This window comes from Brassica napus, chromosome A8 (genome assembly GCF_020379485.1).
Source record: "Brassica napus cultivar Da-Ae chromosome A8, Da-Ae, whole genome shotgun sequence".
Lineage (NCBI taxonomy): Eukaryota > Viridiplantae > Streptophyta > Magnoliopsida > Brassicales > Brassicaceae > Brassica > Brassica napus.
In genome coordinates, this window is record NC_063441.1 from 15,868,380 (window position 1) to 15,890,864 (window position 22,485).

The 22,485-nt window shown below is 37.2% G+C and overlaps 5 protein-coding genes and 1 pseudogene across 6 annotated transcripts; 4 read left to right on the top strand and 2 right to left on the bottom strand.

The window, feature by feature from the left end:
- Positions 1 to 2,015: 2,015 nt before the first annotated feature.
- On the bottom strand, positions 2,016 to 3,929 carry LOC106359039 (annotated as a pseudogene).
- A 635-nt stretch (positions 3,930 to 4,564) lies between these two features.
- On the top strand, positions 4,565 to 6,899 carry LOC106361319 (26S proteasome non-ATPase regulatory subunit 6 homolog). The gene is made up of 8 exons (XM_013801048.3): positions 4,565 to 4,876; positions 4,965 to 5,079; positions 5,416 to 5,506; positions 5,578 to 5,723; positions 5,807 to 6,026; positions 6,103 to 6,211; positions 6,298 to 6,466; positions 6,548 to 6,899. Exons 1-8 carry the CDS (start codon positions 4,738 to 4,740, stop codon positions 6,720 to 6,722), a joined length of 1,164 nt encoding a protein of 387 aa, XP_013656502.1. The 5' UTR covers positions 4,565 to 4,737; the 3' UTR covers positions 6,723 to 6,899.
- Positions 6,900 to 6,987: 88 nt separating this feature from the next.
- Positions 6,988 to 9,981, top strand: LOC106361317 (aarF domain-containing protein kinase 1-like). The gene is made up of 12 exons (XM_013801045.3): positions 6,988 to 7,231; positions 7,321 to 7,449; positions 7,547 to 7,741; positions 7,913 to 7,960; positions 8,039 to 8,167; positions 8,259 to 8,383; positions 8,542 to 8,652; positions 8,785 to 8,893; positions 8,984 to 9,102; positions 9,281 to 9,434; positions 9,524 to 9,671; positions 9,749 to 9,981. The coding sequence occupies exons 1-12, from the start codon at positions 7,118 to 7,120 to the stop codon at positions 9,802 to 9,804; spliced, it is 1,437 nt and encodes a 478-aa protein (XP_013656499.2). The 5' UTR covers positions 6,988 to 7,117; the 3' UTR covers positions 9,805 to 9,981.
- A 4,337-nt stretch (positions 9,982 to 14,318) lies between these two features.
- On the top strand, positions 14,319 to 16,180 carry LOC106361318 (probable pectate lyase 18). Its single transcript, XM_013801047.3, has 3 exons — positions 14,319 to 14,572; positions 14,674 to 15,423; positions 15,521 to 16,180. The coding sequence occupies exons 1-3, from the start codon at positions 14,463 to 14,465 to the stop codon at positions 15,879 to 15,881; spliced, it is 1,221 nt and encodes a 406-aa protein (XP_013656501.1). The 5' UTR covers positions 14,319 to 14,462; the 3' UTR covers positions 15,882 to 16,180.
- Positions 16,181 to 17,119: 939 nt separating this feature from the next.
- On the top strand, positions 17,120 to 18,695 carry LOC106361316 (31 kDa ribonucleoprotein, chloroplastic). The gene is made up of 4 exons (XM_013801044.3): positions 17,120 to 17,665; positions 17,888 to 17,989; positions 18,135 to 18,416; positions 18,500 to 18,695. Exons 1-4 carry the CDS (start codon positions 17,225 to 17,227, stop codon positions 18,560 to 18,562), a joined length of 888 nt encoding a protein of 295 aa, XP_013656498.1. The 5' UTR covers positions 17,120 to 17,224; the 3' UTR covers positions 18,563 to 18,695.
- Positions 18,696 to 18,798: 103 nt separating this feature from the next.
- Positions 18,799 to 22,159, bottom strand: LOC106361314 (protein NBR1 homolog). 2 transcript variants are annotated; one of them, XM_013801042.3, is made up of 8 exons: positions 22,064 to 22,140; positions 21,942 to 21,983; positions 20,595 to 21,424; positions 20,376 to 20,499; positions 20,025 to 20,279; positions 19,736 to 19,888; positions 19,107 to 19,643; positions 18,799 to 19,032 (listed from the first exon to the last, which is right to left on the bottom strand). In XM_013801042.3, the coding sequence occupies exons 2-8, from the start codon at positions 21,969 to 21,971 to the stop codon at positions 18,931 to 18,933; spliced, it is 2,031 nt and encodes a 676-aa protein (XP_013656496.2). In that variant the 5' UTR covers positions 21,972 to 21,983; positions 22,064 to 22,140; the 3' UTR covers positions 18,799 to 18,930. The 2 variants fall into 2 exon arrangements, with proteins under 2 accessions (XP_013656496.2, XP_048593733.1); XM_048737776.1 differs by having other exon boundaries at positions 21,942 to 22,159.
- Positions 22,160 to 22,485: the final 326 nt, after the last annotated feature.

Genomic DNA, 22,485 nt, shown 5'->3' on the forward strand with positions numbered 1-22,485 from the left:
ATATAAAAACACGTTTTGTTATGCAACTAATTAAACACTAACGTTAATTTGAAAATTTGATTACTCCTTTAAAAAGTGCGGGATATTTACATTGCAAAAATTTAATTAAAAACAAATCCATCTATATTAAGAAATAAATATTAATAAATATTTTGATGATAAAATTATATTAAACTTTTTTATAATATTATAATATGTCAATCTATTATTAAAAATGTATTGAAAATAAGTAAAATAATTATAATAAGAAGTAAAGTATTTTTAGTAAATTCTCGTTATTTTCACATTTTGTAGTAATTAGTTTATTATTGAAATTTATTTTGTCTTATATAAATTATAAAAAAATTAATCAATTTAATATACATTCCGCCATTCCGCAAATTTTAATTTTTTTCTGCAGCTTAATTAGAGAGGACAAAACAATAGCCGATACCAAAACAGTACCGGATCGTTGCTGCGGGAACTTTGAGGATCTTCCACCCTTATGTTTTGGCTCTTTGGATAGGAATCTTTTTCAGGTCCCCTACCCCTCTCTATGAAGTCTTTTGGACCTGTCTCTATCCTTCGTTTGGAGATCGATGTGCTCTGCGTTTTGGACTGCAATCATCAACGCTACTCCTTCGCTTATGTTTTGGATTTTGGCTTATGTATTAGAGTTTCTTGTAAATCGTTTTTAGTTGTCTAGTAGTTTTCTCTTATGGCTCTGGAAAGATTTCGATCTTTGCCGGTTTATGGCTCCGGAAGAAAAATGTTTCTTGCCGGCTTAGGTGTGTTTCGACTGTATTTCACCTGTGATAATATAATCTTTCGGATGACAAAAAAAAAAGAGAGGACAAAACAATACAAGTACTGTATAATATCTTTAATATGCTTTTTGTTCTGCTCGACATCTAAACAAGAGCACTAATGTACTTTCGAAACTTGGAATCCCTTGGTTTTCAGATACATATACAGGCTAGGCCATCATAACTTGGTCATAATATTTGGAGCAAGACTCATTTGCATTGTTTTGGCTTTTGCACTCACGATACCTGCGACCCCACCACATGAGCTTCATGATTTTTCTTTCTTACACTGCAAAGTTATTAGCATTATGTTTCTTTTTGAAACAAACTTATCATGTAAAATACTTGATGATTTATTTAGTTGCAGAGATCATCTCTGTACTAACTAAAATTTTGCCTCTCTTTGTCTTCTGCACAAAACACAACACAGTGACCAAACAGTATTCTTTCTCTTCACTTTAATCAGATATCTCCACCTCAGGGGACTTGTCTTGTTGGTTCTCATGTACCAGAGGAGTATTTCCAGTGCTGAGTACTAACATAAACTTGTTAAGTAAAGAAGGGGGATATGTTGCCGTATAAACAGTTGGCTCGGAAACAAAGGATCTATATACATCACTGTGAAAAGTAAACTTTTTTGGCAGTAGGCCACAAAGAAGTACATGGTAAAAGAAGACATTAATACCACGAGTATGAAGCAACTAGTGATATTAAATAATAAGATGTGGAGCAAAGAAATAGTTGGTGAAATAAAACTCACTAGCTTCTTTACAAAGACAGATGTAACTGAGCAAGACAAGGAAAGTGGGATGGTACGTACCTTGTTTCATGCCATCGTCAAATGTCCATAATCATAAATGATTACTCTCACACGCTGAGTTTTAGTTTAACTAACACTATGTAACATGGAAAGAGAGGAAGAAACAGGGTGGTCCAAATCATCTGTAACGTTTTCATATTTGCTAGCTATGATATTTTCTTCAATATCATCTTACACATTATTACAGTACCAAGCAACATTGTACGAAGCAACATTGTACGAAGCTAATGTAGACTACGAATTGCAACACATAACAATGTTTTTCCAAAGATTTGTCAAAGCTAATATATACCACTATTGATATTACACTGATTGAGAAAAAGAAAAGAGGACATGAATGGCAACGGGATTGTTGGAGATGATGATCGTTTAGAAAGTGAACCTGAAAGGTATAAGAATAGATGAACAAGTACACAAATGTTGTGCTTCAGGAACAACAACATAGTTTTCAAATCCATTACAAGTGTAGAGTGTTTTCTTTGTAAATAGGAGACAGTACATAATAGGAGACTTTTTTAAAAAAAAGAGTTGAGAGATTGATTTCAAAGATTGAAGGATTTAGAATATAAAATTTTACAGTGATAAGGATACTGATCTAGAGGACGATCGATCCTTGTGACGGCTTCGGACCACTCAACAGTCCCCCAAATCTCGCCAGTTCCCTTGCGCCTTTGTAAAGAGATCTCTGCACACCTAATCTCCCATTTCCAGTCAGCAAGACAGTCCCAGAAGAGTAACATGTTGGGACCAGAGTTGCTCAGTTTGTGACCGGGAAGCATATCGTCGAGGTATTCCGATGGCGTAAAACCCCGACTATAGTTGACCACTCTGGAGGCACAAAGGGCGACCCTAAGATCCTCCAAGCCCATAACTTGTCTCCAGTTCATCTCACCCCCCGCGGACTCCTCCAATTCACTTGCCTCACACCACAATATCCACCCACCGGCTACACAAGAGTAGATGACATTGTCTATCACATGCCAACCCTTTCTAAGTTTGTTGGTATCCGAATTCCCTGTTTTCCATATGCGTTGGCTCGGAGTGTAAAGCCAAACATTACCTTTCTCATTAAAACCGAAAATCTTCTTCGTCTTCTCCACCTCTATCACCCCGCTTTCGGGCATTAAGGAGGGAGAGTACAGATCATCTGGCTGCGTCTGTGGCTGCGGTTGCGGCTGTGTTGAAAGGGTACTCCATGTCTGCCTCTTTGGATCGAAAACCTCTACTACCCATTTGCGGGGATTTGGTTCCTTGACACCTCCAACAACGTATATCTTCCCGTCCACCACGCCCGCCGCAGCGCAAGCTCGAGCTAACATCATGGAAGGGAGATTGGTCCACGTATGAGATCGGCAATCCAGGAAAAAGACCCTGGACGACCGCTTCCCGCCAATCATCCCACCAATCACATATATACCCCAACCATGGGCCACCATGGAAGATGCTGCAGGAGGCTGATACAAGTGTGGCTGGATCGGTACCAGCGGACTAGGATGATTTACGGCTGCTGCTTTTGGGTAGAAGGCGTACCAGCGTACAAACGGGTCTGAAGCGTTTCTTAAACATAAATAGATGCAGTGTTCGGTGCGACCCATTAGGGATCGGGCTTGGTAGAGAGCGGTGCAGCTTGGAGACCAGGTATAAGGATCCGTGGTCCAATCTTGGGACAAACGCCAAGCAATTCATTACGATTTCATCTGGTAATATAGATAACTTACAGGCCTGCTGCGGACAGTAGTATTTCTTCTTCTGTTTCTTCCCACAATTCCTCCTCGTCGTGCTTTGATTTGCTTTGTATCTACTCTCTTTCCCGTAAACTGACATCATGTTCTTTTTTTCTTTTCCAAGAGAAAGTAGTTGTTCCAACTTGTATATAAAGGGTGCTCTGGATCCGAATAAGGAACAAAACTATAATATATACTTTTTTTTATGTTTCTTTCCTTTTTTTCTCAATAAGATTTAACCCTATCAATAAGGTTTTTTTTTCAAGGAGAAAGCGGAGATGGGCAAAAAGGCAAGCATGAATGTTTAAGATAGCTTGATTCCAAGAGATGTGAATCAGTGATTTACTTGTCCTTTGGGACCATGTCAAGCTTTGACAACGAGCAGCTGGGCTTGGAGATGTCAGGACATGATTCTGTATGGGTGGTTAACAGAAGGTACGTATCATTTCTCAGTTGCAATATCAAGTGGACGTTCTGATCTTTTTGAATACCACAGCCAAAGCTTCTCGGGGTTCAAATCCTGTAGCTAATTTCGTCACTCCTAAAGCACATGTCTACCCACGTCTTGCATTAGGGACGAAGTAAGGTTCTCCTCAAGGGGCCTTAGAACTTGAGAAAAAAAAAATATATATATATATATATATATATATATATATATATATATCTTACTAAACATGTTTGTTTTGAGCATTTGATAGATGACATCAACATGGACGAGTGGGTACAACATAAACAAGCCTGTTGTGCAAAGTGACCTTTTGAATCAATTCCTCCATTGAAGTTGCATCTGCAACCATCTTTCCTCCGCGGAAAAAGAAGGAAGAGATGAGATAGCAACTGGAGAGAGATAAGGACACTAGAAAAGATCACAATAAAAGATTGAAGATTCGTTCTTTCTTCTTTTACTCTTTTACTCTGTTTCTAAATCAATTGCAACAAATAAACCTTTTAATAATGATTAAATTATCCGAGAACACGTGGACTAAAGTTTATTTTTTTTTTATTTTTTTTTGACAAAGTGTTAGATTTTTATTTTCAGATTTATTGATTTTCGGTATTAAATCATATTTGTCTGGATGGGTTGATTTAGTGGTTTTATTCTTATTTTTATTTTATTTTCTTTAATTTTATTTTTTAGCTGTAAAAAATCATGATTATTTTAATATGAAGATCTTTTATGGAAAAAAAATTATTAATATTTAGTTAGTTGCTTTAAAAGTTTTTTTTTAATATATAGAAAATGAAAATAATAAATAAATTCATCGGACCTTCTTAATAACCGGTCCGTCCGGTTCGCTCTTCCTCTTTACTCAAGAAAACATATTTCAATTTTACTACTATTCATCTCCTCTCTTTCTCAGATCCGTCTCAAGTTTTTTTTCTTGAATTGAGTGTGTAAACAGCAGCCATGGACGGTGGAGCAGAAGGAACTCAGCAGCCTCACCTGATTCTAGCTCACAAGCTCTTCCTCCTCACTCACCCCGATGTTCAAGACATCGAGAAAGTCCAGCTCAAGTCTGACGTCTTGGATTCCATCAAATCCGATGGTAAAGTAGCTTCCTTTCTCTAATCTCTGAACTCAAGTTTGAAACTTTCTATGTGGGTTTTCGTTTTCTGATGTTTTTTTTTAATAAGGTATGGCTCCTTTGTACGAAACCCTAGCGGCGTCTTCTGTGCTGGAATTGGATCAGAGCTTGTTGGATTCTATGCGGGCTAGTAACGAGGAAGAGCTTAAAAAGCTCGACGAGAAGTAAGCTAAGCTTCCTTCTTCCTCTTGCTTCTATTATCTAAGTTTCTGCTTGTTTCCAATTAGACCATTCTGGAGAGTTTGTTGCGTCTTCAGCTTCCTAGATAAGTTGGTGTCTTGAATTGGATGTTATAGAGAGTTATGTGCAGTTTTAGAATACGAGGCATATTGGTTGGAGTTAGGTCTTGGATTGGATGTTACCGTGTGTAGGTGATGTAATGATTCTGAGGGACTGTGTTTAAGATTTTGATGGAGCTCTTCTATCATAGATAGCATCGTGTCTTATAATCAATGTTGATGTTCACTTACTTTGTTCCTTCGGTTGTCTGCTTTGTCTAGGATTGCAGACGCAGAAGAAAATTTGGGAGAAAGTGAAGTCCGTGAAGCTCATCTTGCTAAAGCTCTGTATTTCATCAGGATCAGTGATAAGGTACTTGAGTTATTCTTTACGCACTTCAAAGGACTTCCGTGGCCAATAAAGTTTTTGCTTTGTGAATCCAGGAGAAAGCGTTGGAGCAACTCAAACTCACTGAAGGAAAAACCGTTGCTGTTGGGCAAAAGATGGACCTTGTGTTCTACACATTGCAGCTTGCGTTTTTCTACATGGACTTCGATTTGGTTTCAAAAAGCATTGACAAAGCCAAAAAGTAAGTGTTGCTTTGCCTCTTTGGCTGTGACTACCCTTAATGTAAAGGGAAAATGAAACCGTTGATCTGTTCTCCCATGACAGGTTGTTTGAAGAGGGCGGTGACTGGGAGAGGAAGAACAGGCTAAAGGTCTATGAAGGCTTGTACTGCATGTCCACCAGAAATTTTAAGAAAGCCGCCAGCTTATTTCTGGATTCTATATCAACCTTCACGACTTATGAGATCTTTCCCTACGAGACCTTCATTTTTTACACCGTCCTGACCAGCATCATAACTCTGGACAGAGTTTCTCTTAAGCAAAAGGTATTTTTTATCCATGTCTCAGTTCCTCTGTGAATCGTTTTGAGTAAAATGCTAAATTGCTACTAATTTGGGACAGGTTGTTGATGCACCTGAGATCTTGACCGTCCTTGGGAAGATACCGTTCCTTTCTGAGTTCTTGAACTCCCTGTACGAGTGCCAGTACAAGGCGTTTTTCTCAGCATTTGGTTAGTACAATACAGTGACTAGATTAGCTTACTCCTTTTTCTCTGGGTTATAAGTAATAGCTCCATTGTTGGTGTATTTTTCTCAGCTGGAATGGCAGAGCAGATAAAGTTTGACCGGTACTTGAACCCACACTTCCGGTTCTACATGAGGGAAGTGAGAACAGTGGTGTACTCTCAGTTTCTGGAATCTTACAAGAGCGTAACGGTTGATGCCATGGCAAATGCCTTTGGTGTTTCAGTGGACTTCATTGATCAGTAAGCAACACTAACAAACGCTCAATTACAGAGCTCTTTTTTTTTTAGAACTGACATGAAATAATGTTTTTTTTAATCCAGGGAGCTGTCACGCTTCATTGCTGCGGGGAAGCTTCACTGCAAGATAGACAAAGTTGCAGGTGTTTTGGAGACTAACCGTCCAGATGCAAAGAATGCACTTTACCAGGCAACAATCAAGCAAGGAGATTTCTTGCTAAACAGGATCCAGAAGCTCTCTCGAGTCATCGATCTGTGAGCGAGCATGTCACCCACATGTTTCTTTTCCTTGTATTTTCCTTCAAAATTGCAACTTGGAAACTCTTAACGTTAGAGATAGTTTTTATCTTTTAGCTGTTTCTTCACTTGTATCGCAATACAAATATGTTAAAATCATTTTTCACAAAGAACTGAACAAGATCGTAGTCAAATCAAATTTTGGGATCATCACATTAGTTAGTTGCAGATATCAACTGTGTCTGATTCCTTTTCTTTCATACTAATATAAAGACTATTTTTTTTTTAATGCGCTTAACTCTCCAAGAATGAGCCAAGCGGTGTTCTGCCACACACACACACACGTCTTTGCCTTTATCCTCTTTTTATTATCTCCTTTTCTTCTATTTTTGAGACTACCTGTGCCTGTGCGAGAAAATGCATGCGATAGATTTCAAAGAGATTCAAGAAAAGCTCTCTGATGGTTTCCGGCCATGGCAAAGGTCATTTCAGTTCTGGGCTCGTGCTTCCGATATCTACACTGGATATAAGGTTTACTTTCTCCTTCTTCTTCTTCCTTCACAGTTTTTACTTTGTTGCATGCAAGTTGTAAAGTGTGTTGCTTTGTTGTGGTTTCTTAGGTATTTCAGCTTAGAGTGAGCTTCGTCAAGGATGTGAAGAAACAAGAGGAAATGTGGGAGACGCAGCATGAACTTGCTGCTCACAAAATATACGCTATGTGCTCTGACCTTGGTGGTTTCTTCCTTAAGGTGATACTAATGTGTATATAATAGTATACTCTAACTGTGATATTCTTACTTGCCTTTTACTTATCTGGTGTGCTGAGACCGTTGGTTCCTTCAATAGGTTGCGCAAATTCTAGGGAAACCTGATCTTGCGCCAGCTGCTTGGGTAAGAAAACTCGTCACTTTGTGTGATCAAGCTCCTGCTACGCCATTCGACTCAATTAGACTTGTCCTGGAGAAAGAGTTAGGTAAAAGCATTGATGAAGTGTTTGAATCATTTGATGATAAGCCTCTTGGGTCTGCTTCTATTGCTCAGGTACTAGAAGATTAATCACACAACTGTTTGAGAACCTTTGTAGTGTACTTCTGTGCATGCTTATAAAACAAGATTAAGATGATGATACTATCATCATGAGAGAAATTTAGTAACAGCAATTTAAGCAAAACTTACAGTTTCACTCTTTTATCTTTGCTGCTTCTGGTTTAGGTTCATCGTGCAAGAGTAAAGGGAGACAAGAGAGATGTTGTTGTAAAGGTGAGAATAATCATTAGACAAACTGAAAGCTTTCTAGCATTTTTCATTAGTGTCTGAATGTGGAACCACATGTTTTAGGTTCAACATCCTGGCGTTGAGAAACTAATGATGACAGACATACGGAACTTGCAAATATTTGCATTATACATGCAGAAAACAGATATCAAATTTGACTTGTTCTCCATAACAAAGGAAATGGAGAAGCAGGTACACTTGTAAAGATATAAGATTATAAGGTTAGGATCTTGCTGCTCTCTCAAGTCACTAGAACTCCTTGTGTGTTTTCAACTTTTTCAAGATTGGATATGAATTTGACTTCAAAAGGGAGGCCAATGCAATGGAAAAGATCCGTCGATTTCTTTATGATAACAACTGGAAGAGTCCTGTTCTGGTTCCCAGGGTGTTGCCACAATTGGTGACCAGGTACTTATTCTTTATATTAGCCTTCCAGTTATCTCAATAGGCTTTTTTAACTTGTCTTGCTTCACTGATCATGAATGTGGTTTTGACAGAATCTCTTTTCATTCATGATTCTTTTAAAAAAATTAGTGCTGATCAGAGGGTAATCATAATGCACACAGGAGGGTTCTGGTGATGGATTACATTAATGGAATCCCTATCTTGAGACTCGGTGATGAGATGGCCAAAAGAGGGATAAATCCTCGTGGTAGGATGGCAGAGGCAGCAAAACTGTAAGCTTTCTAGGAACAGACAATCTCTCTCTCTCTATGCTTTTGATCTCTTGTTTCTTGACTAGCATTTGGATCTTGTCATGATGTGTAACGGGATAATGTTCTCTTTTTTTTTTTCTCTTACTCCCACAGAAATATACTTAGCAGTTTGTCTAAAGCATATGGGCAAATGATATTGAAGAGTGGTTTCTTTCATGCTGATCCACATCCTGGGAACATCTTGATTTGTAAAGGTTCAGAGGCAAGTCATCTTAATTGACTTTACTGGGGTCTTCTGATTTGTTTTGCTGTTTATGTATTTTTGACTTGTGACCTTGTTTCTCGTTGTTAGGTTGCACTGCTAGATTATGGTCAAGTGAAGGAACTACCTGACCATTTGAGACTTGGTTATGCAAATTTGATCATTGCCATCGCTGATAACAATGCCTCATTGGCATCACAGAGCTTTAGGTAATTCAAAAACTCACTATTACCTGTGGGACTTGTTTGTCCTATGGGATAGAGTCTTGTGATGGAGTGAGAAGGAAATAGTTGGTGATAAGACTTTGTTAACTTATGTTGGTTACATTCATTTGGTCAGATTAGTGTAGCATATGATCCCTTGGTTGTTTCCGTGGTGAATATATAGGGAACTGGGTATAGTTACATTTGCCAAGTGTGAGAATGAGCAGCAAGAACTTCTCCAGTTAGCAAAAACGATGTTCGACACAAAGATGCCTCCCGGTGTATCAGTTCTGCAACCTTTCTCAGAAGACTCTTCCATCAAAAAGATATCCGTTGAGGTAATTGTACAACCTGTTGTGTGTGTGTGTTTGGGTATAATGCAAAAACTTTACTGTGTTTGTTTGTTTGTTTGTTTGTTGTGGGATAGGGATTTCCAGAGGAACTATTCTCTGTTCTTCGCACGGTGATTCTGTTAAGAGGGCTGAGCGTAGGGATTGGGCTTAATTACTCATGTGCTCAACAGTGGAAGCCTATCGCAGAAGAGGCTTTGCTTGCATCTGGAAGACACTCGCCAGGTTTACCACTCTTTTGTATTACTTTTTTTTATTGTTTAGCAAAATCTGTTTTGTAATGGAAGGTGACAACATTTCAGGTAAAAAGCAGAAGCGTAGATTTAGTTCTTTGAGGAGGCTATACCCAAGAGATTAAGAACACAAACACATAACAGAGTTGATGGTTTTCTTTTCTCTTGCAAATGATACAATCAAGGCAGCAAGTTGTCTATACACGCAAATGTCCAGTGACCCAGAAACTATCCAGCCGTTAGTTTCATATTCAGTTAAGAGAAAACATGCGTTAATATTCATGAAAAGACTTATTATCCCCCTTGCAAAATTCTCAGACCCTAAAAGTGCAAGAAAACAACCACATGGATGCATGCTCAAGAGAGAAATAACTTAATATGATCCCTTTAATTTGGTGTATTGGTTCCAAAGATTTAATATATGCCTTTCATATTAACTGCATGTCAAATGAATGACATTTAGACAATTGGTAGCCATAAAGGATGACACTGGAGTCCTTCTAAGTTCTATGTCAGAAAAAACTTGAATTCAATCAAGATTCCCTTGAACACAAGTGAGCATTTGGGTCCACAACTACGAAAATAAACTAGATAGGATAACATGATATGTACCACGTACTGTATTTGTGAGTGGATGCCATAACATTATGCTTACTAGATTTTTTAACCGCGCTACGCGCGGATAAGATATTATATGTATTTCTCAATTCTAAAAAATAATGTATAATATTGTATTATATTATTTAAAAAATATAAAATATGACTACATAACATAAATATATTTTTTAAATTTTCTTTGTAGAAATCATTATGTTGTTTGATTGTTGTACTTGATTCACATATTTGCATAGATATTTGTGATAGATGAATAACTATATTTTTATTATCAATAAATAATATTTATTTATTATATAATATAAGAAAAATAAAATTATTTACTTTTTAAACAAACTTGTCTCATGTTGGGGACTCGGTTATAGACATATCATATACGAATGAGACATTTTTACAGTTATCAATCTTCTTAACATTGAAAAAACAAATCTACATATCAAAACAATATCTCATACGATCTATTTGTGGAATAATTACTCTGAAGAAATTGAATTTAGGCATCAAAAAGGACTGAAAATGTATGTGCATATATGTTATCTAAGTCTGCTTCACAAAGTACTATTCATAGTTCATATATCATTAATGTCCATCCTATTTTTTTGTCCACCATTTCTTAAACATCTTGAAATAACTGATGCTAATTAATAATAAACTTTTTGCTGGAAAAAAAATCAAATTTGTCTAATTATCGCTTAAATATTTTATTAATATGGTCTAAGAAGCTTTTAAGTGATATCATAGTTTAATTTATTAGTTTTTTTTGTTAATTTTTAGAGGTTTTTGTATTTAAGATTTTTTTTCATATTAAGCTTTTATTTCTTTCACAGAATTGATATATATATATATATATATATCATAAAAATTACCATCAAATCAGTTTTACTTATTTATTATTTTGTTTTAACGAAAATACACTTTTTAAATAATTTAATTTAAAAAAAAATTATATATTAATTTGCTGTATTTTAACAATTTCATTGATTTAATTAATTTGCTTTGGTGGATAATTTAAAAAGTTTTCATATGAATCGGGGAAGGTAAATTTATGTTGTTATATTATATTTATTTTGTGTATATAGAATCTATATATAAGGATAATGTAATAAAGAAAGAACATTATTTTTTTGTAACTTCAAAAAGATACATTATTACAATTTAAAATGAATCAAAATTGAATAAAATGGTAATTAAATATTTGTAAATCTAATTGTTTAGTTGGATTCTCATGAAAAAAAAATCGATTGGTTAAACAAATGTTTCAAAATTTGTTGTGGTATTGTTTTGTCTATAAATTATAAAATTTATTGAATTAATATATTTAATTATTGCATCCTTAAATAATATTTTATTAAGACATTAGAAAAATATGTTTTGAGTTGTTTTGTCAAATTGTACAAAAATCTATGCTTTTTCATATTTGTAACTTCAAAAAGATACATTATGATAATTTGAAATTAATCAAAATTGAATAAAATGGTAATTAAATATTTGTAAATCTAATTATTTTTTTATCTTGTTTAGTTGGATTCTCATGAAAAAAATCGATAGGTTAAACAAATGTTTCAAAATTTGTTGTGTTATTGTTTTGTCTATAAATTACAAAATTTATTGAATTAATATATTTAATTATTGCACCCTTAAATAATATTTTATTAAGACATTAGAGAAGTATGTTATGAGTTCTTTTGTCAAAATTTTACAAAAATCTATGTTTTTTCATATTTGTCACGAAAATTTATATGTTAAACTTACTTTTACAAAATTCTTAACTTTGTCACCAAAACAAAAATCTATGCTTTTTCATATTTGTCAACGTTCTCACACTTTCTAAGAATATATTAGCTTAGTCACTTACTTATTTTTTTTTTACAAAACAAAGTATCGGAGTCTTGAAAGTTGAATTCATATTATTGTAAATGTACATAAGAGTTTGTGATTATATACTTAGTGGTTCTTGTATATGTGTCCAAGAAAGTTTCAATGGCTTAGTGGTAACTGTCCTATATATATATCATACTAACTCGGGTTCGATTCTCACCTTCGCATTGTTTTTTTATTTTTTACGAAAAAAATGAGATGACATGGCAATTTCGGATTCTCTGATTGGTTGATTTTTCTATCCTATGTGGACACCCTCTCCATGGCTTATATCCTCCTTTTAGTATAGTATAGATGTTCAAATTATCGGCGTACTTTACGGACGAAAACAAAAAATAATAAACAAAAGAAAAAAAGAATGATATGTCGCTTGCATGCATGTAAGAGCTGTCTGCTTTCCTTTCAGAGACTATAATAAGTCTTTGGGAGGCATGTGCTGTGGTTACTCAAATCTTCAGTGTCGTTGTCAGATTTATCTTGGTGGAGTGAAGGTGAAGATATCTTGAGCCTATCCTTGATTGATTCCCACTCCTTCATCAGTTTATTTTTGTTAAATTGTAACTCACTTTTATATTTGATTTGTGTTTTAAACAATGCTAAAAAGTTGTTAAACGGTAATTAAGTGTTTATAGATGATTAATGCTTAGGTGAACGTTTTACGTTTGGACGACGCCTAAACCGATTCTTTCAGAAAAATCATTTTATCACTTTGATCTATTTTTAGAACACTGGTTTTGAATAAAGATGTTATTTTGACCCAAATTTTTGACATTATTATTATTATTGTACTTTTCCTTTTAATAATACTCACTCACGTTTTTAGTTTTCTCTTGTAAACCAACCGTATCATTTGATTAAGTTTGTCCGAAGATTAGCATGCCTAAACTGTCAAAAACAACCTAACAATTACAAATGGAATGAATCCCGTAGAACCTGCAAATCACGGGACACTACATGTCCCACTATACTTCTTCTTTACATCTCTAATGCTTTTCACATTAACCTATCATTACGAATACCTATTAACTAATGACTTTTAGAGCATAGATTTGGATTTAAATCCCCTGCCGTGATTGGTGCATTAAGAAGTGGAAAAGTAATATGGTGAAAACAAACAAAAAATATTACTGTTTTCACGTCATTTTCACCAACACCAATCATGAAGAAAATGGCTGAAACTAACCTCTACATTTGAAGATTTACGCAATAATTAGTCAATAGTTAAATAGGAAGACTAAAAACTCCAAGAGCAAATGAGCTTAAATTTGAGAAAAATGAAAACCATAATGAAGAAAACAATTACATAACCCTACTAAAACTACATGGCTTACAGTTTGATTATCAAATTTTTTATTTTCTTTTTTTCATCATCTCATTCTTTTTTATGTTTGCCATTTATGTTTTGGTACTCGATTACTTTGACATGTTCTGTTCTGTCGGTTTAACTTTGCTTTTCGTTGAAATCTCCCCTAACATGTGCTATAGTATATGGTTGGAGAGTCAGCTCTCAGAATAATAAAGGCTAACGGTTCTGATACGGACACTTTCTAATCTCTTTAGATTATAGTTTGTTGCAATATATGCAACTATATATCCTGAAACATAAGATGTAAAGTCTGATGAAATGCAAATTAAGCTAAAGCATGAGAAATGAAAAAAAAACTAGCAGTCTATGGACTTTTTTTTTTGCATCATTATAATAGGTTGTGATTTACATAACATCTCAAACTTTTGTTAAATTCATTTCGAGTGAAACTGTTATATAAACTGATACATTTTAGTAAAAGGCGAAAGAATAGTTCGCTTTGTGCTCACCACATGGCTGTGTTTTTGTTGTTGGTTTGACGTTCTTTAAAAGGAGTAATTTAATCAACTAGAATGGTTACTAAGTTTGGATCCTTAATCATTACTTCAAAACCAACTTCCTATTGTTTTTATTCGGCTAAACAGAGTAACAGACAAGTGGAACTTATTTGAAAAGTATAACATTTTCGACCTAATTAGATTGGAGGCTTTTGTTTTTTTTTGTCAACAATTGTAACGGATGTAAAGCATTCTATTGGTTCTTCCTAAAGATTATTATTATATAAATTCTTTACTAAAGAAGATATATATAAAAGAGTGGGACCCTAAACCGAAAAGTCCAATAACAAAAGAGTGTGGAGTTTCCTGTACATATATCTTTTATATAAACACTCAAACTTTCATCTATTCGCACTCAAACCTTCTCTCCTCCATCTTCGTTTCCCTCTTCTCTTACTTAAACCAAGAGAAGAAAAAATAAAGAAAAATGCAGATGACGAAGCTCTTTATCTCCATAGTCTCCTTTCTTCTCTATGCTCATTTGATCTTATCTTCACCAGTACCAGACCCAGAAGCTATCGTCGAAGAAGTTCACAAGTACAAATTAAATCTTATTTCTTCCATATTCTTCTTGCACATTTTACTTGTAACACAACTTCTCATGTAATAATAATATCCTTGGTTGTCAACTCTTGCAGGAGCATTAATGCGTCGGTTGCTGGAAGAAGGAAGCTAGGTTACCTCTCATGCACCACTGGTAACCCCATCGACGACTGTTGGCGATGCGATCCACACTGGGAGACCAACCGTCAACGTCTCGCAGACTGCGCCATAGGGTTCGGCAAGAACGCTATAGGTGGCCGAGATGGTCGTATCTACGTGGTGACAGACTCAGGAAACGACGACCCAGTGACCCCCAAACCCGGAACGTTAAGATACGCTGTGGTTCAAGACGAGCCACTATGGATCATTTTCCAACGAGACATGACCATTCAGCTCAAAGAAGAGCTGATCATGAACTCTTTCAAGACCATAGACGGTCGTGGCGCGTCAGTACACATAGCTGGTGGGCCATGCATTACGATCCAGTACGTGACTAACATCATCATCCATGGTATCCATATCCATGATTGTAAGCCAGGTGGTAACGCTATGGTGCGGAGCTCACCACGGCATTACGGATGGAGAACGATATCGGACGGTGACGGTGTCTCCATCTTTGGAGGAAGTCATGTTTGGGTTGACCATTGTTCGTTATCTAATTGCGAAGACGGGCTTATTGATGCTATAATAGGCTCGACGGCTATTACTCTGTCTAACAATTACATGACGCATCATGATAAGGTCATGTTGCTTGGTCATAGTGACACTTACACTCGTGACAAGAACATGCAAATCACCATTGCTTTTAACCATTTTGGCGAAGGTCTTGTTCAAAGAATGCCAAGGTAAAAAAGTATATAATAATGTTAGATTTTTGTTAGTAAATTAATGTGATTTTGATATGTGATTAAAATTTTGGGACCATTTGTTTGATGTGTGTAGGTGTAGACATGGGTACTTCCATGTGGTGAACAACGACTATACACATTGGGAGATGTATGCTATTGGTGGAAGTGCTAACCCTACAATCAATAGTCAAGGGAACAGATTTTTGGCCCCAGATATTAGATTTAGCAAAGAAGTGACTAAGCATGAGGACGCCCCAGAGAGTGAGTGGAAGAGCTGGAACTGGAGATCCTCTGGTGATTTATTGCTAAACGGTGCATTTTTTACGCCTTCGGGTGGTGCTACCTCGTCTAGCTATGCCAAGGCTTCGAGTCTTGGGGCTAGACCGTCTTCTCTTGTTGGACCGTTGACGGTTGGTTCTGGTGCATTGAATTGCCGTAAGGGTTCCCGTTGCTGATTGTGGTGGCTCACTTAAGTGTATTTAGCCAATTTAAAAAATGATATAGAAAAGGCAATTAAAGCCATCAATTAAGGGGTTAAGTTATAACTTTCATTACCCCCTTTTAATTAGTCTCTTTTGATTTTTCTTCTTTTTGGGGTAAAGTTAAGGAGAATACAACCTCTGGCTTCACTTCTCTTAGGACCCATCTAAGGAATTTTCTGTTTTAAGGTATCTTTTATTAGGTTAAAGTGTAGTAACAAGTGCAGATGTGTTGATCTTCATATTAATATACTATAATATATGTCTTCTGTTTTTTTTATCTTCTTATAAAATCATAACGATGAACACAAACAGCTCATATGGAAAGTGTAGGCACACAATGCACATTCATAACTCAGAAAGTTTGGAATGTTCTCTAACATGGGAAGCTTTTTGGGTCAAAGTTGTTCGAACCAATCAATGCCTGACAAAAGCCACGACTTTTCTACACTATGGTTGATGCATAGACTGTGTTAAATACAAATAATTCAAAAGGAAGAAAAACTGAAGTAGTCATGTGTCTCAGCAGCCCTACTTTGGATGGAGTGGTCATATTCGTGTATTGACTATTGTCCACTGATTGTGGATATATTTTAAATCTGTAACTAGTATAACTAACGAACCAATGTATTCGTTTTCCTCCATATAACTAACCAGTATAATACACCTTTTTCTTTGCCATGTCATGTCCCATGTGCAACATATTATTAATTCATTAAGGAAAGAAAAAGCAATAAGATCCTGTGGTTACTAGTCGCAACAAACAATGTGATGCAGTTGGTTTGTTTATGTGGTAGTTCAAATCGGTAAAGTCAGTAATGCAGAATATGAAGTTACAAACTTACAAAGAAAGTCTTCCCTTCTTTTTCTTTTGTCATAATAATAATATAACATCAAAGTTGTTAGAAATTTTTGACACTCAAAACAATTAGGGTTTAAAGATCGGATTATATAGTTTGAAGACCGAATGATCCCATTACATACTAACCACTGGGTCCGAGATGGATATTTTGTTTTGCTGTCCCAAGGACTCGTTTTGTTCCAAACACATGAAGCTGTTATGTTAACTTTTAGTGGTCATATTCTATTCCAGGACCTAGCTAGAACCTGTAGAACTTAAAAATCAAACTAACTAAACCAAGCCCATCCTAATCGAATGGCCCAATAATTAGCCCATTCAGATATTATTTTTCTATTTTCAAAATATTTTATTCTTAAATGATATTAACTTTTGGTATCGAACAATAGTCTCTTCTCTTGCGCTGTCTTGTCCCTCCTTATCCCTATCTCTCTCCCACTCCCTCTTCTCTTCCTCTGCAATGGCTTCTTCAATAGTAACCTCAAGCTTCAAGCCCTTAGCCATGGCGGACTCTTCCTCTTCCACCATCTTCTCCCACCCTTCACTCTCCACCATCTCCCCTCGCTGCTCCTTCCTCACTAACCTCCCGCTCTCCTTCTCCCGCGTCTCCCTATCTCTCAAAGCCAAAACCAACCTAAAGAAGTCGCCTTTCGTCTCCTTCGTTGCTCAGACTTCTGATTGGGAGGGGGAAGAAGGTGGGGACGTGAGCGCTTCCGTCGCCGTTGAGGAGAACGAGCCAGAGGCGACGTTTTCCGAAGAGGAAGGAGATGTGAGCGAAGGAGGTGACTTCCCGGAGCCACCGGAAGAGGCGAAGCTGTTTGTCGGAAACTTGGCTTATGATGTTGATAGTCAAGCCTTGGCTATGCTCTTTGAGCAAGCTGGTACCGTTGAAATCGCTGAGGTGAATGTTATTTGCTGCGTGTATGTGTTTATGTGCATTATGCATTGCTTAAGTGGTTGAGATAAAAGTAAAGTACTTGGCTTTTAAGTGTTTGAAGCATCTCTGGCTTGAGAGTACTACTGAAGTGATGTGTGGATTGAATTTGCATCTATTGACATTATATGTTCGTATAGATAACGTTGTTAATCCTAACGTGTTTTTTTTCGATTCTTGTGGTTGAAGGTTATCTACAATAGGGAGACAGACCAGAGTCGTGGGTTTGGATTTGTGACAATGAGTACGGTGGAAGAAGCTGAGACTGCTGTCGAGAAGTTCAACCGTTATGTAAGTTTCTAGCATATCTGATCTTGATATTGGCTCATAAGTGGAGATGTTATGTCTGAGACATTTTGGCAACTGAGTTGAGTTTGGGATGCTGTAACTTCTGATTCTGTTTGCGACTTATTGGTCTTTTTTCACGTTTTGTCAGGATTTGAACGGACGGCTTCTGACAGTAAACAAGGCAGCACCGAGAGGATCACGTCCAGAACGCCAACCTCGGGTATACGAACCTGCATTCAGAGTCTATGTTGGGAACCTACCATGGGATGTGGACAACGGTCGTCTAGAACAAGTTTTCAGCGAGCATGGCAAAGTTGTGGAAGCTCGTGTGGTCTACGACCGTGAGACAGGTCGTTCACGTGGGTTCGGTTTTGTCACAATGTCTAACGAGACTGAACTCAACGACGCTATCGCTGCTCTTGATGGACAGGTAACCTTCCTCTTCCTCACATAGGTCATGGTTATGAGTGATGATCTCTCAGTCGATCTCTCTGTGTTTTTGTACGTTTGCAGAACATGGAAGGTAGAGCAATCAGAGTGAATGTAGCGGAGGAGCGTCCAAGGCGTGGATTTTAAGGATTGAGATTTCTCTTGTGCCTTCTCCCTCTATCTCTTTGCATTTTGTTTAGACGAGATTCTTACACTCTTTCATGATTTTTTTTTGTTCTGTCTGAACTCTTGCTTCTTCTATAGCACATCATTGCCTTCAGTAGTAGTACCTTGACATACAAATTAGTTGAGACCTAAGACTAAAGGTTGGTGTTGTATGGTTAGTGAGTCTTGGCTCGTAATCACTCTTCGAAAAAAAGAGAGATAATAATATCTCAACATTTATTTCGATAATAAAATCCATCATTCATCAAACAAGCATAATCAGGGTTTATTAGTACTAAAACATAGTTTAACCTGATAGATAAGAAGTTCCCAGAATCAAAAGCGACACATTAAGCCTCCTTCTCCCCAGTGAGGAGGTCCATCACTACGCCTTTAATGCTTCCATTGTTCTTCTTCAGCAGCTTCTTGTTCGTCACATCATCACAGAAGCCCTGGCAAAAAATCCACATTGTCAATAACAACACACCATTTTCAAATCTTAAATAACAAAAGTGCACACACTCACCATTTCCTGAAGCTCCTCTAAGATAGGATCCCACTCGCTAACTCCACAAAGAGCATCAACAGACTGCTCCAAGTCATACTCGTTTTCCCTTAAGATCTCCTTGTTCAAATCAATCTCTTTGAAACCCATTTCCTCCAGCTCCTTGAGCATGGTTATCTCCACTTCGTTCTTCTCAATATCCTCTTGAAGATCAACAGGGATGTCCTTTGTGGATGACGAACCACCACCCAAGGCCTCAACAGCAGGCATGTTTGGGAACTCGATCATGTTGAATGATGACGAAGATGAAGATGGACTAAGAGTAGCAGGCTCAGCTTCACCAACCGGCAGGTCATCCTTTTCTGGGACTTTTGATCCAGCTGCTTCTCCTTCTAGATCAGCACCTTTCACTACCTCAGAGTTAACACTGGAGCTGCCAGCTCGAGTTGGCTTATGATTGATCCCTGTAAATTCGCTTGAAGAGTTTTCATCAGGGGAGGCATTCAAGTTCAGTCCATGAAACTTATTCACAACGCAATTTTCCAAGGATGCATCAACCTGACCACGCAAACAAACAAAAGGTTATCAAAGACATTTTTGATAAGAGAAACAAATATTCAAGGGAGAGAGCAGCAAGATCTAGTAAGTACATGTATCAACACCCAAACACGTTGCCCAAACTTGGCACCACTAGAGGAAGCCATCCTCCAATAAGAAATGTATCGACCAGGTAACTCTGGTGCAACAAAATCAACTTTCACGTCCAGCTCACTGTCGATAGGCGCTGCTCCCTCCACTGGAATCTGCAATGACGTTAGACCAATAAGCAACTAGTAGAAAAAAAAACTATTGCCACTTTGAGCAGAGAAAAAAAGCTAATAACTCAAGCCAAACTGCGAGTAATTCAAACAACATAATTGATCTGTAAATGGAACTTACCTGTAAATCAACTGACAATGAGTTGCTGAGTCTGTCCCCACCGATCCAGACTATCTGAGTACCATGCGGCCACACCAGCGAACCATTGTTCCTCATTTTCCAAATCTTAGTGAACTGAGCAGATGGAGCAAAAACTGTCCCATCAAGTACATTCACATCAAGCACAAAGCGGCTGTCAAGCTTAGGCCGAGTGCACCTGAGGTGTAAACCTCCGTGTTGTGGTTGTGGCACATGGCCCACCCAAGGGTTCGAGATCTATATAGATAAAAGGGTAAGATTTCCATTTAGCTACACTAAGGAAAGAGACGGCACAGATAAAAAGGAAGCTTAAAGATAGAAGAAGAGCAGTACTGGGGTAAGTTGTCCTCTAAAAGGATGTGAATGTTGAACTGAGGCTGGCTTATCCATCCTTGTGTAATCCCCTTCGTTACCCATCACCGAAAAGCAGATGGTGCAAAGATCATAGTCTTCTTTGCTGAAAAATATTTACCAAGAGAAACAAATAAGCAAAACCAAATTTCTAAGATGACTATAGTTTCTATATTTGCTATAAGAAAAGGTCTTCCTTACACTTTAGACTTGAACCTTGACCCGGTAATTGGAAGAACTCCACATCCATCACAGCGGATGCCCTTATGGAAGACACCCAGTGAGGTCCAGTAATCACCATTGCTGCTCTTTTTGTTGTGGCATACACGCCGGGCATGCTTTTTGAAATTCACTGGATTTGGACTGGAGCGATTCACGGTACTGCCACTGAAGGGACACTCGTTGAAACTAGCATCAAGTCCAGAGGAGGTTGGTACAGGACCAGAAGTCTTTGAAACAGCAAAGCCAGTTGGTTCATTAAGATCAACAGGTTTTTTCCCGGTTTGGCTCTTCTCAGAGATATTCTTCTTTTCACCAAAGGAAGGAACCTCCCTGCTCGGGTAAGGACCCGAAAGAACGGGAATAGCAACAGGTGATAAAAGACTACCTTCCTGAGGACCAGAGAGTGTCCCTAGCTTGGAGATGCAATCAAACAGCTCACCAACAACAGGGCTAGAAGATATGGTTTCATCGTTGATACCCTTCTGGATTTGGGAAACTGGGTTTATGCTATTAGGCATGGCCGAAGCTGTTGAACTCCGAGTACCCTCTGGAGCAACAGAGTTAGTGTTGGACTGCACATGAATCTTCAAGAACTTAAGGCGCTGATTCGTGACATCAAAGAGGTCATTGTTATCAACCAGGGCCACCACATCGCCATCTTCATCAGAGTAAGTCAGAGAGAAGTCAGCATCCACAGGGAAGTTAAACAGACGAATGATCTTCCACCTAAGAACAGCCATATCAAGATCAAGCTGTCCATTAGCGTTGACAGACACCCTGAAGCGCCTAAGCACACCTCCATAGCTAACCTGTAATGATTAAAAAACACATCACTTAAATGAAACTTAAGTTACCCTTGAATAACAGATGCGGTGGCAACGCCTTAGACACTTAATATCAGAAACAAAAAATAAATTAATATGTTTCTCTAACAAGTTTTCCTCAAGACCGACCAATAACAGATGTGGTGGCACATTGGTCTGTGTCTTAAGGAAGAAACAAACTTAAATAACAAGAAGCTTAGAAATCACGATCAAGCAACCTTTAAACTAGTTAGAATCCCAAGTTCTGATTCTGGATACAATCAAACCTAATTTTGAATCTTTCTTAGGATTATATGCTTCTAGCAGATACAGTTACGTATCTTACACGGTTCGATCTACGGCGAAATCAAATTCAAAAACGAAAGGACCGATCACAAGCAACAAGAAATCTCGTAAAACCTAGAACAAAAGCGACACGATAGCTGCCACATGGTCAACGGACAGCAACAGCTACAAAACTGTGAGGATCATTACAAATAAGAAAAGAGGATTGTATAATAACCTTGACGACGAGAGAAGTAGCAGAATCCATCGCGAAGAAACCCTAATTCACGATGAGTACCGAGAGAGAGGGGCTGAGAATCGGAGAGGTTAAAATCCTTTTTAAGGGAGAAGGAAGCGTACCCGTTATCCGCTTATGTCGTCAACTTCCCAAATATCTCTCGATAGACTCTCCTCTCGCGTTTTTATATATGATCGGACGATTGCTTTTATTTAATTATGTTATTTGACTTATCCAACACTAAGATATTATGATTTGACTTTTTCTCATTCATTATTTATTGAAGATATTTAAATATTTAATTTCACTTACTTAACTAACTAGATATTTTTTTAAATGGTAATTTATGTTATTATGATAATTATTAAATAAACGATTGTATTATCAACAACTTTTACACAGAACTAGCTTATTTTTTGGAACATCCAAGGGGGTTTCACCTTCACCCAACTGGATATTATGATTGTGATATCATGATATGTTTTCTTGTTAGATTTTTATCTGTTGAAACTTACAATTAACAACTGATCATAAACTTACCATT

Coding starts and splice junctions, on each gene's coding strand:
- LOC106361317 (XM_013801045.3), top strand. CDS start 7,118: ATGCATGCGATAGATTTCAAAGAGATTCAAGAAAAGCTCTCTGATGGT. Junction 7,232..7,320: donor ATATCTACACTGGATATAAG/GTTTACTTTCTC, acceptor GTGGTTTCTTAG/GTATTTCAGCTTAGAGTGAG. Junction 7,742..7,912: donor GGTCTGCTTCTATTGCTCAG/GTACTAGAAGAT, acceptor CTTCTGGTTTAG/GTTCATCGTGCAAGAGTAAA.
- LOC106361319 (XM_013801048.3), top strand. CDS start 4,738: ATGGACGGTGGAGCAGAAGGAACTCAGCAGCCTCACCTGATTCTAGCT. Junction 5,507..5,577: donor TCATCAGGATCAGTGATAAG/GTACTTGAGTTA, acceptor TTGTGAATCCAG/GAGAAAGCGTTGGAGCAACT. Junction 6,027..6,102: donor GAGTTTCTCTTAAGCAAAAG/GTATTTTTTATC, acceptor AATTTGGGACAG/GTTGTTGATGCACCTGAGAT.
- LOC106361316 (XM_013801044.3), top strand. CDS start 17,225: ATGGCTTCTTCAATAGTAACCTCAAGCTTCAAGCCCTTAGCCATGGCG. Junction 17,666..17,887: donor GTACCGTTGAAATCGCTGAG/GTGAATGTTATT, acceptor TTGTGGTTGAAG/GTTATCTACAATAGGGAGAC. Junction 17,990..18,134: donor TCGAGAAGTTCAACCGTTAT/GTAAGTTTCTAG, acceptor ACGTTTTGTCAG/GATTTGAACGGACGGCTTCT.
- LOC106361314 (XM_048737776.1), bottom strand. CDS start 21,971: ATGGATTCTGCTACTTCTCTCGTCGTCAAG. Junction 19,889..20,024: donor CATTGTCAGTTGATTTACAG/GTAAGTTCCATT, acceptor ACGTCATTGCAG/ATTCCAGTGGAGGGAGCAGC. Junction 19,033..19,106: donor TAGAGGAGCTTCAGGAAATG/GTGAGTGTGTGC, acceptor ATTTTTTGCCAG/GGCTTCTGTGATGATGTGAC.
- LOC106361318 (XM_013801047.3), top strand. CDS start 14,463: ATGCAGATGACGAAGCTCTTTATCTCCATAGTCTCCTTTCTTCTCTAT. Junction 14,573..14,673: donor ATCGTCGAAGAAGTTCACAA/GTACAAATTAAA, acceptor CAACTCTTGCAG/GAGCATTAATGCGTCGGTTG. Junction 15,424..15,520: donor CTTGTTCAAAGAATGCCAAG/GTAAAAAAGTAT, acceptor TGATGTGTGTAG/GTGTAGACATGGGTACTTCC.